A 13,905-nucleotide genomic window follows, 5' to 3' on the forward strand; every position below is an offset into this window, starting at 1 on the left:
CAGGAGCAGCCCCATGAGCAAGGCAGAAGCCTGCCAGCTTGGTTTGTACAAGCCAGGATGGCTCTGAACAGCTCAGTGGATGCGCTCCAATTTACTCTGGCAGGAGATCTGGCCCTGTGTAATGGAAATGGACAAATCTCTCAGTGAGGCAGATGAGGAACGGCAGATTAAAGAGTACCTAGGCTATATATACAACTACAGCTATCCTCCCTCCCCCTTTTAGATGGAGACACAAACACATGGCTATCTTTACTTTGTCAAAGTTTTGCATTTGTTCCCTGTTTGTCAGCCACGACTCCATGTCGGGGGCAGCCTGGATGACGAAAGCCTCGTAGTCTGCGAACATCTGCGTGAAGCGGTTGGCAAAAACCTCGCGTAGCTGCACGTTCAGTTTGTAGTCCCTCAGCTCCAGCTCCTCACATGACAACTTGCCATCCTTCTCCTCTGTGAGGGGGGCGGTGATGGTCATCTTCTCCCTGGTCACGCCCGTTCTCTTGGCCAGGGCCTGCAGGCGGGCGATCGTCTCGTTGCCTTTCAGCAGCTCGTACATGTTGAGGGCGTTGCTGGGGATGTTCCCGTTCTTCTTGTCGTTCACCAGGTCACTCAGAACCAAGTTCTTGAGCTTGGTGGCGCTGTCACTGCAATGCAGGTTGCCTTCTGGAGGGATCCCGAACTGCAGGAGAACCTCGGAGATTTCCTGGATAAACTCCAGCTTGTTGGGGAACTGCGGGAATTCCTCTGGCAGTTCAATGAAGTGGTTATCGATGTCGACAAAGCACAAGTTTGCCTGAAATACAAACAAAAGTTTCAAAATGGATGCTCAGCACTGAAGTGGTTCCTCTGTGATGCAGCCTTTTCTCCCAGGGTGCTTCCAGAGAGAACGGTAAGTGCACAGGTATGCGGGACGCTTTAGCAGTGCTGTCTAGCCCGTGACATTTCAGACTCCAGTAAAGCTGAGGGTCAACTGGATGACAAATAAAGGCTCCTGGCCCTATCCTGTTATCCCAGGACATGCAGACCCCAAACTTCCCAGCACAAAGATTTCATATGCCCTCCCAGAGCAGCCAAGGACACACCACCAAGCAGGAAGTGCAGCACCACTTCTCAGCCCATGTAAACACCCTTTGTGTGAATTACTGCATCTCACAGGCACGCTTATTTTACTAGGATCCAACTGCAAGAACCCTCTGCAACTGTGCTACCAAGAAATGAGACATTCAGAAATGAGAAAGATGATGCTCCTTCAAGCAAAACTACAAAAGAGGGTCCCACGGAAATCCTTTGGGATTATGTCTGAGTACAGCTTTGTCCACTCAAGGCCAAGTCTTATTTCCCCACTCCCTGACCCCCTGTTTCCATGGAGGGTTTTAATATTGGCAGTTCCTCTGCCTGAGATTTAAAGAGAGTGCTCTTAGCTTTGCTATGAGTGGAGATGGATTTCAGCCCACAAGATTAAAGCTAAGTGAAGACATTAATCTAGCAGAGCAGATACTTTTACCAGGAAAGTGTCAATGGATAGAAGAACCCCACATAAAAATTAATTACATTGCAAATGCACCCTCAGGAATAATAGCAGAATGAAAAACAGTAATTGATCTTCTGAACAGCGGCTTACATCTGAAATTCACTGTCTGAGTGCACTGAGTAAAATCTTAAACCAGGTCAGATTCCCAAGGTGCTGAGCTCTGATGCTTTTTATCCTGGCATAAAACTGCAGTACAGGAGATGCAGAAAACCCATAGGGCAGCAGCAGGTCTTTGTTACCCTGACTTGGCCATTAGCACAGCTTCTCCACCTTCTCCCAGCCACTTTTAGTGCTTTTTACCTCTTACTAAACACCCCAGACTAATCTTCAGATTATGTGACAATAAATGATTTATTTTCCTTCATTTTTAAAAAGGTTAATTTCAGCAGGACAATACATTCCACAGCAAAGATGTTCATAATATATTGGATATTTCAGGGACATGTTTATTAACATTAATCACCTTTCACATAGATACTTTAAAGTTTATTAGGATTCACCTGGTAAAGCAGAAGTGTCCCTTCAGCTTTTTTGTATTAAATTTATTCTGTACAGAGAAAAGCATTTCTTCATACAAAATTATTTGCTTTATTTAACTGTACAGCTATTACACAGTTGGAGTATGCGTCAGTACAGTTCCTCAGCTCAGGGACTGCCTTCTTATCTATCAATATTTCATTTCAAAGGCTTTTTAATTTCAGCTCTGCATATCATTTACAAAATTTGAAAAATGAGATTTGGATTCAGAAAACCCTTGGGGAATTGGTCTCACTTCTCTCTTCAGAAACATCTGATGATTAAAGTTAATGCAGGGAGATTAGTAACCTTAAGACAGCATGATGGCCAGTTGTTAGAATTTTTATCTCTAACAAACAAATGGTTTATATTTAGAGCAAGAGCTTGAAAAGCTAGCCCCTAGCCTGAACAATAAAGGAATGCTGATGTGAACAGCGCTTCATCACTGCTCGCATGCTGAGGGATTTTTTATTTTTTATTGTCTAGAGAATTTGAGATTCAAGATCTTCCCTGTTCAATATGTCTTCTTTCTCTCCCTCTACCACAATTACTGGACTTCTGGTATTCATAAATGCTGGTATTTTTCACTCATTTGTTAAACATCATGGAGGGGGCAGATTCCACCCCACTCTTACTCTTCCCTCCCTGGTGATATTTGTTATTCCAATGATAGTGCAATATTAAATACTGTCACATTAAATTTTAATTTATGGAAAATGACAGCTTAATCTGCTAACCAAAAGCATGTGACTAATAATTTTAAAAATCGTGGTAATTATGTAATATAAGCACGGTTTTACTGAGGAACATAGCTAGATAGCAGCTTTGCTTCCACACCAGTAGAGATTTCATGTGCTTCAGTCACTGTATCCATGAGGTAAAACTTGATTTGCAGTTCCATGCCACTAAGGCTGACCCAGTCACCTTCATGCAATATGTAAAATAGGCCTTCATTAAAAATTGTATTACCCTGCCCTGTTTGTCCCTCCACTTCCACACAAAACCTCCCACTCCTGCATATTCTCCTCTGCTGCTGCTCCCATCTGTCTTCTCAGTCAGAGCAGGTACTTGGAAGCCTTAAGGACTCTGCCCCCCAGGAGAGCCCCCTCAGCAGAGCCACTGTCAGGAGATGTTCCTGCTGTATGAGCAGATACTCTTGGGGTTCACACTGATTTTAAGAAGAAACCTAAGTTTAAAAGCACATGGCATGCTCTGGTTCCAGTCACCATCTGGAATGCAGACAGGTGAGCCATATCCCAAAGATTCTGCCATATGGCCATGTTAAAACGTGAAGCATTTTTAATCACCTTCAGCAAATTTTGAGGGGAAAAATCTCCATTTCACTCTCCACACCACCAAGGATTTAACCCTGAGATTAAGAGGATGACTCCTCCTTCCTTTTTTTTTTCCTCTCTAAGGGGTTCATAGGCACAGTATTAATGCAAACCTGGCCCAGTGATGGAACACATGGGCTCAGCCACGGATGGGATGGGGCTGGCAGGACAAGGCACGCTCCACAGCAGCAGGAGGACAAGGACAGGTTTACACCATCTAGCAACTGCACCTGGGATCCAGATCCATCAAGATCCTCCCCAAATGAAATGCTCTTTAGCCCCCTGTCAGTAGGACTGCGACACTGATGGAGTAACAGAACCTGGTGAAGCGTGTGATGTAGGGAAAGCCAACAAGCTTTGTCACAACAAACAGCAGAAAGAGAAGCTTTTGGAAATCAAAACAGTGAGTGGTACTAAATTAAGAAATGGACCAAGAAGGGCTGTGGAGACTTCCCTGCTATCTCACTCCACACTTTCCACAGAGCCAGAGAAGCCTCCTAACACCAGGCACTATTTTCCAGCAGTAATTCACACAGTATAAGGCATTTCAGGACAGCAACCCCAAAGGTGGACACTGACCTCCTGAGGCAGCTCCAGCTTGGAGCGGTCGGTTCCCTCCTTAGACTGCAGCCCCATCAGGTAGGGAACAGGAGCATCCAGAAAATGCAGGAGAGAGGCAGGAAGGATGGGGACATACACATGCTGCCATTGAAATGGGAACAGCAGTGTTGTGATTCCCTCTGCCACCGTCATCAGGCGCTGATAATCTAGACATGGGAGAGAGAAAGATACAAATTGAATTATCTCCCTGTGTTCTGCTTTGGAGATCTGTTTGGCAAGGACATCAGTGACAAAACAAGACAGTAACCGTGCTTATATGATAAGATGTTGTTTGAAAAAAAGGCAGTACTTAAAAACCTTCAATATTATTTAACCCATTAACACTCATTATTCCCATAAAGAAACTGCTGAGCATAGATATTCAGACCTTATCTAGATCCATTCTGTCATTAAATTAATTTATTAAAAAGATACCAAAAGTTCTGTCTCTAGTACAGGATAATAATGCTCTAATTCCATAATAAGCCTGTGTTTTTACATGGGAAGAAGAGGAGAAAGAAGTGAACTTCAAGGAAACATTGTGGTTTCTTGCTTGCTCCTGCCTGCCTGCCTCTGCTCCACTTGCTACTCTTTCTAAAGCTGAGTGTACTTGCCAGCCGACTCGTCTTGGCCACATACCAGCAGAAGTTTACAGTCCCTAAGTATATAAAAGCAGTGCTTTTAAGTTAAATCTAAACAGAAGCCTAATATAAATTTAGTTCTCAAATATATTCTGTGTAGCTAGTATATTTATATTACATTACTTTCCCAAATTTGTATTTCACCCACTAGTTAATTTGATTTTAATAGGACACTGTGTATTATTTTTTAAATTAAAAGTTATTTTGGTTCAGCTGAGCTGGATGCTTCAGAATTTGGGTAAGAACAAATTATTTATCAAGTATTCAGCTGGCATAATGCAATAGCACAAGCTATTTATTAATATAAATGAGTGGATAAATTGAGAACAATTTTTTTAAATCAGTAAATAAATTACATAGCAGTCTTAAAGAGATGGTCATCCTTACAGCAAATCTCAAACTGCAGACAATCCATCTGGAACCAGGTAAAGATCCCTGGGTTTGTAAGCTCCATGGCTGTGTCCAAACCCAAGCCTCATCTGTGCCAGGCGAGTCTCACAAGCTCTGGCTTGAGCAACCAAAAGATTTTCTCTCACACAGAGGCCACACCCAGATCCTGGGTAACACTTGGGTTGTTGCCCATCTCTCCTAATCCTCTCTGCCCCACTCCAGGAAATGAAAGATGCATGTATGAACACTCTGGTTGCCAGTCAGGTGAGAAGGCTTTTTCCTGCAGCCCCATTGCTTTTGCCTGGAGAGGAGCCCAGCTTGACCTTTATTTCCTCAACATCCCAGCCCGAGACCTTGGCAGACACAGTAAACAGTAAAAGCACTGCCATCTGACACTGCTCAGCTATTAGGAGGTCACTGGGAAGATGTTCTTGAATAAATATGCAAATCACAACAACAAATTGCATAACCCATTCTCCTTGCTAGCACCTCTCTGTGGAAAACCAGACACAATCTGCAGAAGGTCAGCTGGCAGGGCAAAAACATTTTTCATCTTGTCTTACTAATAGCTATTCAGTCAGTCTTCAAAATTATTTTCATGCATACAAGTCAGTCTCAAGGTTACACCTCCAAAACACCCCCAGCTGCAGATCAGTGGCTTATGAATCCCTGCCCATGCAATGCTCTATAATGATATGTGTGCATTCCTTGCCTTGTTAAGGAGAACTTACACAAACTCGAGTCATAATACTTACTGGTGAATCTTGGGAGTCTCAACATTTCATAACTCTGAAAGCTTTAAAGACTAAAAAAAAAAAAAAATCAAATAGAGTGAAACACCTTCAAAGTCTGTTCTGATCTGTGCAGCCACATGAAGAAACAGGTCTTGGCAGAAAAGCTGCAAGACCTTTTTGTATAAGGGCATTCAACTCTGGAAGTGCATGCTGCCTTTTCTCTGGTGCTACTGATAATATTTAACATGGTCACTAGCATTTTGTAATTTTGTAAATTTTGTAACTAATGTACTACAAAAAATGCTGGTTTTAAAAAAAACAACAAAAAAATAGTGATGACTAAATTATTAGGCTGTTTCCATCTAGCAATGCTTGTCAGTGATTAATAAATAAAATATATTTATGTACCCAGCAGTTTTGACCGAAGAGAGGGAAGTTCCAGTTTCCTCCAGAAAAATAACGTTCAAAAAATCTGTAAATATTTTTTTTTGTTATCTGTTCAAAGCAGTCAGAAACTCTAGTTACTTTTTATGTACTTTCAAGGTTTATGCACTGTGTGTACTTTCTATGTTCTGTACAAGGTTAGCCACCTATCACATAAAGCCTGAAATAATTTTTGATCGAGAAATTCTTGTACCTATAATTTGAGAGAAGCCTACATGGTTACTGAGGACAACCTGGAAACAGGAGATTGAGGAAATGTGCCTGGGGAGGTTTAGATTGGATACTGAAAGGGTTGTTGAGCATTGCAACAGGCTGTCCAGGGTAGGGGTTGAGTCACCATCCCTGGAGGCATCTAAAAGACATGTAAATATGGCAATTAGAGACATGACTTAGTGGTGGGTTTGGCAGCGTTAGGTTTACAGCTGGAGTTGATCTTCAAGCTCTTTTTCAACCAAAATTATTCTATGACTCTTCATGTTCAAAGCTCCATCTCTAATTTGTTCACAGAACGTTTTCCAAGAGAAACCGCTCAGGGAAGATAACCCCAGGGGCAAAGTGGTCCCTGGGGCTCCTACTGCAACCACTGCCTCCTAATAGCTTAGCTGGATGTCTCTGACACGACCTGTTCACTAAGGGAAGGAGAGGGCTCCAGAGCAAAGCCCAAAGACTCTGGATCCACCTCTCTTTTCTGGCACCATCTGCCGGGGGTTCTCGGCCAAGCATCTCACAACTCCTTATGCAGGACATGCAGTGGCTGCAGGGACCTGCTCCACTGCAGGAGCACCATGGCCAGCCACAGTGTGCCCAGGTCTGGTAACATTCACATGGCTCACAAGATACTGTGCTTAAAATGCACACCCTGAGATATTCCTGTAGAATTACCAATCACTGTCTTCTGCAGGAGATAGAAACAGTTTCAGCACTTGAACATCAATTCCCTACAAATGTTCTTCTGCAAGAGTTCAAAATTTGACAATTTTTTGTCTTGATGTTGATTCTCCATAACACAATAACAGGACAATAATCAGTAAGAAATATCTATGCCAAAGACCTTAAAGTTTAAACACAGGCAGTGACTGAAAAAAACAAAACAAAACAAAATCTTCTTTTCATTAAACATACTGGAAAAAGAAGCACTGAGATGTTAAGCAGTTCACAAAGCTCAACATGAAAATTACTTTTCCTGCCACAAAAGAGTCTGATATCTCAAAATCCTTCCCATACCGCAGCAGAGCAAAACCAAGATCCTTTGAGAAGGCAGAAAGACATCAGTGTTATCCCTGCCCCAAACAGCTAAGACCACATTCAGGTTCTACCCCCAAAACAGATCCAAATCTTTGATCATAGTCAAACAGAAGAGAATTTCACCTGGGACCTTCTCAGCAAATTCCCAGTCCCAGGAATTCTGTGTATAAGGCATGTGCACACATGCTCATTTCTCCCCAGGAACAGCATTCCTGCTGGGAACAGTGTAGTGTTATTCCAGTTTCAACACCCCCAGCCTTCCTGCTGAAAGCACAACTTGGCCATTTTCCAACTCTCTGTTCCAGTAACCCACCAAAGGTAGGGCAGAAAGGCTACCACAGAGCTGGAGTCACAGCCTGGAAACGCTAAATCCAGTCCAAGGCTTTAAAAATAGACTGTGCTTCTTTATTTTCCTTTTGAAGTCTCACTTTACATGTAATTGGAAAGCACTTGAAAGCATTTGAAAAGATTAGTTACCTGGACACCACTTCCTTTCCTCTATTGCTTTTAGAACTCACATGAAGTATAAATGCAGCTTTGAAAAGACAAATATTTAAAAATGCATCCCGGAAGATGAGAATCAGATGGTATTCTCAAAGAGACCTTATCAATATGCACAAAACAATTGTCTTTAAACAAAATAAACCAAACCAACAACAGAGAAAAAAAACACAACATCAATGAACCTGAATGAATAAAAGCTGATTCTTTAGAGGGAAACACTTGAACAGGCTTTAAAACATTCTTGTGACCAATAGTTTTTCTACATGCTACCTCTTCAGTCCAAGAATTATAAGCAATTGTTATTCAACTGCCTTTTCTTTTCTTTTTTTTGGTAACAAAATATGATTTAGATGAGACAGGTATATTGGAAAAACTGGAAAATAAAACTATTTTGCTTTGAGCTCTGAGTATGAGTCAAGAACAGCTCATAACCAGACCTGTTTTGGGTCTGGTTACCTTCAGATCTGTAATGTTTATATATAGCACACTGCAGATGAAACACGAAATCAGAAATCCACATTGGAGACAAAAATTGTTTTTGAAAGCAAAGGTTTTCAAATCAGATCTCAACAGCTCCACAGAAGCAGCACACAGAAGTGCTTCAGACATCAAAGTGCCCTGGAAGCTTCCACCTTTCATCTGGTTTGCGTGCTGGCAGCTGACAAGCCAGTCCTGGTGACTTTCAAGAGATGTTCAGATAAAACACACAAAAATGGTGCAGGAAATGTTTATTCACTACAGAAATCACCTTGCAGCAGTGCTGCATTCAGGGAGCCTGGGCAGGTGCCATGACATGGGGCTGTAACCAGCAGAATGTCCCAAGGAAATGACCCCTCAGTGCCCTTCCACCCCTGCAGGAAGGGCGCTTTCACCAGTGAGTGATGCAGCACTCGGTTATGTGGTAAAAGCAGAGTGGCAATTTATGCAAATATGAAAATACATATTTTCTTGAACAGAAGGGTCAAGACAAGCCTGCAGCTAATTGCCTGAAGAATTAGTCTCTCAAACTGGGGGTCAGCTCTGCCCCAAGAGAAACATCCCAAGGCCAATATTCACTGAGGCCAATTCTTATGTTTTCCTTGTTGGCCAACGCGTCATATAAAAAGCTTCTGCTTCAACACATTTCCATTTATATAATTTAACCATGTCCCAGCCTGCCATCAGCAGTTCAGCATACATTAATTTATGATTAGCTCCCATTACCAGCACAGTTAAGTCTCTGAGAAGAGGGCAAAAGTCTGTGACAAGGCTGACAAGGTGCCAGCAGGACACATAAAGGTGCTCCTGAAGACACAAGGGAGCCTCTTGCTCTCTCCTGTGGCTGCTGGGGCAGAACAGGCTCCCCAGGCAGCAGAAGATGATGGGGAGAACACAAGAGCCCAGCAGGGTACACAACTTTGCTCAAGACCACTTCAGACTGCCAAGTTATTTACCTGGCATTTGCCATAACTGCAGTGTAAAGGCCTAATTTAACTTTTTTCCCCTCACTCTGAAAAGATAAAGATGTTTCATCATGGAAAAAAAATGAGATCCAAATTAAAAAAAAAAAAAAAAAAAAAAAGGTGGAGAGGTCGTGGTGTGTGCATGCAGAGTGTTAAAAGCAGTGGCCCTATCTCCCTTTACAGCTTACTGTGAACACAAACAGGAGTGGGGCTGTGGCACAGACCTGAACCAGCTCCTCCTCCTTTTTTCCAGATGCTTTAAAACCTTCACTTTTCAGGTCATACTGTCTTTTGCTAACAAAATTGAGCAATTTCTAATTAAAAATCAATTTTGTCACTTCACCTAACTTAAAGAAGAAGACTGTATGTCATTCTCTGATTTTTCTACCCAATTACTTGTCTTTTTTCCAAGGAAACATGCAGTGCAGCCTCTGAGTATAGTTCTACTGAGTCCCTACACCCAGGTGTCTTCCACAGCACACACAGATTTTGTGCCCATATCATATGTTCTCTGCAATAACTTCCCAGTGATGTGGATGAATATTAGTGTGGAGGGTAACTATTTAAATAATGAGTAGAAGAGCAAAGGTTTTCTATGTAACTATTTGGTGTACAAATGCTTTAAAAGGCAAACATATTATGCATGCATTAGTTTTTAAAAATCTACCCCAAAACAGACTTCATAAGAAAGATCTTTCAGACACACCACTTTCTAGGCAGTGACTTTATATATGCATAGTAATTTGTATTATAATTTCTAAGATGAAAAAAAATAATGCAAAGAATATTTCAATCATGGAGGAGCAATTACTCAAGCCCTTGAAAAAACAACTTGGAAAACACTCAAAATTATAATGAGTAGAAACAGCCTAAGCTCTAAGAAGTTTATCTGTGCCTCCTGCATACATTCCCTCTCACACTTAAATCCCTCGAAAGGCAGACATACAAAATGGATTGCTGAGGTTTCCACAGAGCTCACAGTTTAATTCATCTCTCTCCAGCAGGAATCTCACACCAGTGGTGTTTTGTTAACTTATCCTTTGGAAATGTAGCAGCTATTGAAGAGTGGACATAAACAAGACCTTCCATCTGCACAGTTGCATGGGAGAGCTGCGCTCTGAATAAAGGGCACTTACAAGAGCACTGCAGAGATTGCACCCTGAAGAATTGCAGGGAAAACATATCTAATCCCTCCCCTTGGTTTTCAAAGCCCAAATGTTGGAAAGTTGCCCTATTTATTATTAAAAATATTCTCTAGATGCAGGAAGGATGTGACCTGAAGCTGCAGGAATTTATGTACAGTGAAAGTGATTTCAGGTACAGGTTTCCGTATCACCTTTGCTGACCAAAGTTGGCACTTCCCACCAGCACTGATTGTGATTAATTTTCTGGAAGACCACACAGTCCCCAGGAACAGTAAGGGCTGATCTTACCAGTCTTGCCACTGAGGTACAAGCACAGGTCTCTGCCAGTTACCCAGCTATGCAGTCCAAAATATATGGGAACAAAGCAGCTCAAAAAATGAGCTCATCATTCTTTGCTGCCAGTCTCTCTTCCGCCCTCTGCTTGACCACCACAGCTGTAAAGTGAAGTTACAATCCACTACATTCCCTGCATTTTCCCAAGTGATGGAGAACCAGCCACCCCTGAGACACCACCAGCAGTGCAACTGGATAGCCAAAGATGACTGCAGCAGCCACGGTACAAACAGCCACTCATTGGTCCTGTCCCCAAGGCACAGCTGTGCCAGACACACTCGTATCACGCTGGGAACACATCCAGGGCAAGCTGGGTAAAGTCATCCAACACCCTCACCTCTTCATTGACTTAGATGCCTTTGTTCTGGCTGCTGGAAATATTATGCCCCAGCTACAGGGTTAAAAATAAGCGTTTTCATCCTCAACTCCTTGTTCCCTTGAGAAAAACCACTCCAGAAAAGTCAGTACAGTCTCTGTGCAACCTTCCTGCCAGCCTTTCACCGCTGTTATTACCAACCAAGCTTCTTGTATAATCAGGGTTCTGCAACAATTTATATTTTCACCCCACTTCCCAAAAGAAGCCTTCTATAGAAGAACTAAATTTTTGACAAGCTTAAATTAAAAGCTTCCTTCCAACAGGTGTAGGAGAACCACAAAAAAGTCAGCTTACATTTCCCATACATGTTAACAGCAGCTCTCACTAAAATAAGTTAGTGAACTGAAGTAGGTTTTGGTCCAGCTCCGATTTCTTAAGTATTCCAGGATCATGCCAGTGAATTGTGGTTTTGTGTAAATAATGCTGTCTTGCTTGAATTTGCAACCAGAGGATCTTCTGCTAATCTCTTGTTGAGTCTGGGGAGGCTGCTGGAAGGCCAGGCCTCTGGAAACAGTCCAATGAGTCCACCCTCTTTAAAGCAGGAAGGCAAAGATGGGCAAACTTGCAAAATCTCTCCCCCATTTGTTATTTTGGAACAAGAGATATGTCAGCCAAAGCCTTTTCATCTTTTGCCTTGAAAGAACTTCAGAGCTAAAAACTGTTCCTCCCTGCTGGATCTCAAAGCTGAAGACAGCAGATTTCAATACTTTCTAGGCTGGTTACATCTCAAATTGGAAAATAGCTGCTGTTTTCTTTTTCAGGAATTGCAAGACTGACATTTAAAAGAAGCCTCGGTGCACAATTAGTCAAGCACTCAGCTAACAGGGTATGCCAAAATTAAGGCTTTGCACTTGCCCTCCAATCCACATCCCTCACCTCTGGGAGCCAGCATTACGCTGCTATTTACATAATCACAGAATTTCCCGAATACAGCTATATACTTTCCCCCATGCACCATCGAATTGTGTCTATGTTAGACAGGCAAGTAAAAGTCATGTCAAGGACATCCCTAGATTCACAGATAGAAGGGAAGAGAGGGGGAGGAAAAATTCTGAAATTTGAAGGATGGAAAGGATTACTTCTCACTATTCTCACTTTTCTTTAAAAAAAACCCCACACAATGAAACCAAACAAACCAAGTAAACCCTTAAATTATAAACAGTAATTAGAAGAACGACATTTATCTAACTTCTGGTGGACATGAAGGCTGAGTCAAAATTATTTAGTAGATATTTTGTATATCTGTCTGTATATACAGGTTGCTCTCCACATGCACAAAATATTACTAAAATTAACCTGTAACCTGGCGAGCATATTTTTCCTAATGCTATCTTTCTGTGTGAAAGAAAACAGAAAAAAAAATAAAATTCTCAGTTCTCAGTGAGTCCATAAGCAGGGTGGGACTGATGAGCAGTGAGTGGCATTTCAGTGGTGCTGCTGTTTAATATCAAACCCCAGGGCAAAGTGGCAAAGGCAGCATGATTCAAACGGAGGAAGAAAGGGGCTAAGTGCACACACACACACACAAGCAGGAGGGAGGGGGAAAGCAGCCTAATCAAAACTAACAGCAGGATTTCTGCTCACACTTCAAACTGAGAGAAGATAAAACCTTTCATTTTCAGTTCTTGAAAGCAAACCCCTGGAGTCCATGTGGAGAAGAGCTCTGCAAAGAACTATCAATCCTTTGAATTCAGTCATTTGCAGAAGAACTACCCTTTTTCCACCTCCCTGAACATTTTCCAACATTCTCAGTCATTTAGTTATTAGCACTACCATTACACACTTCCTGACCTTTCCTTTTATATGACAAACACAAGTGACCCCTTCTGGAGCCTGAAGGTTCATTATCCATACTCATTTTAGATGATTTCCCATCCTCTCTCCCTGCTCCAATTTCAAGCTGTCTGTTGCTTGAACCACTTCTCTTGAAAAGCCTAGGTATTCAGCATCTTTTCCTCTTTTCACTGAAAGGCATGGGTACCTCCTGGCTTTAGGTTTTTCATTCTCCTCTGATGAAACCACTCCCCCCACCCCCAAAAATTTTTCCCTGATGCACATTTTCCTAATTTAGGGTCAGAATCACAGATGCCATTTAGGAACCTGAATTACACAGACAGGCTTCTAGTGAGACTTAGAGGAACACCCAAAAAGTCTGAACATCCCCTTGAAAGTCAGCAGGAAAACTTAAACTTGACATGTTGGCATACCACCAGGGCTGGACCAGCATCCTAGAGGAAACAGTAACAAGGGTGTAAAATCCCAAAGCAAGCCCAGTACTAAGTCAGGATTCCCCAAACCTGCAGCAGAGCATTGCACTATTACAGAAAGACACAACCATAAGAGAAAGGTTTCCAAAACCAGATTTTCCAAAGCTTGCTGGCACATTTCAACATGAAACACGGACAGGCTCCGTGTAAGCAACTTCTGCCAATGTTTGGCCAACTGCAATCTTAGTGTCTCAAGAAGAATCCTTGTCAGCAGCATTCCCAAATACCCCAAGCAGGGGTTCCCCAAATAGGAATGACCTCTAGATCCACTCAATTTCAACCCACCATTAAATCTTTAGCCTCTAAAACACTCTCAGTGTTTTAACAAGAACATATCCATCATATGGGGGGCAGGAAATTACACCAGACTTCCATACACTGCTGAAATTTGAAAATCAAAGTAGGAGCA

General features: G+C 42.2%; 1 protein-coding gene across 1 annotated transcript in view; it reads right to left on the reverse strand.

The window, feature by feature from the left end:
• DENND5B (DENN domain containing 5B) overlaps positions 1–13,905 on the reverse strand; it is a 103,978-nt gene that overhangs the window by 35,716 nt on the left and 54,357 nt on the right. The window contains exons 6-7 of the mRNA XM_033514691.1: positions 3,955–4,142; positions 254–787 (exon numbers count right to left, since the gene is read on the reverse strand). Coding sequence (XP_033370582.1) covers positions 254–787; positions 3,955–4,142 — 722 coding nt within the window. The remainder of the gene's footprint in view (positions 1–253; positions 788–3,954; positions 4,143–13,905) is intronic.

The sequence above is a fragment of the Parus major genome, chromosome 1A (genome assembly GCF_001522545.3).
Source record: "Parus major isolate Abel chromosome 1A, Parus_major1.1, whole genome shotgun sequence".
Taxonomy (NCBI): domain Eukaryota; kingdom Metazoa; phylum Chordata; class Aves; order Passeriformes; family Paridae; genus Parus; species Parus major.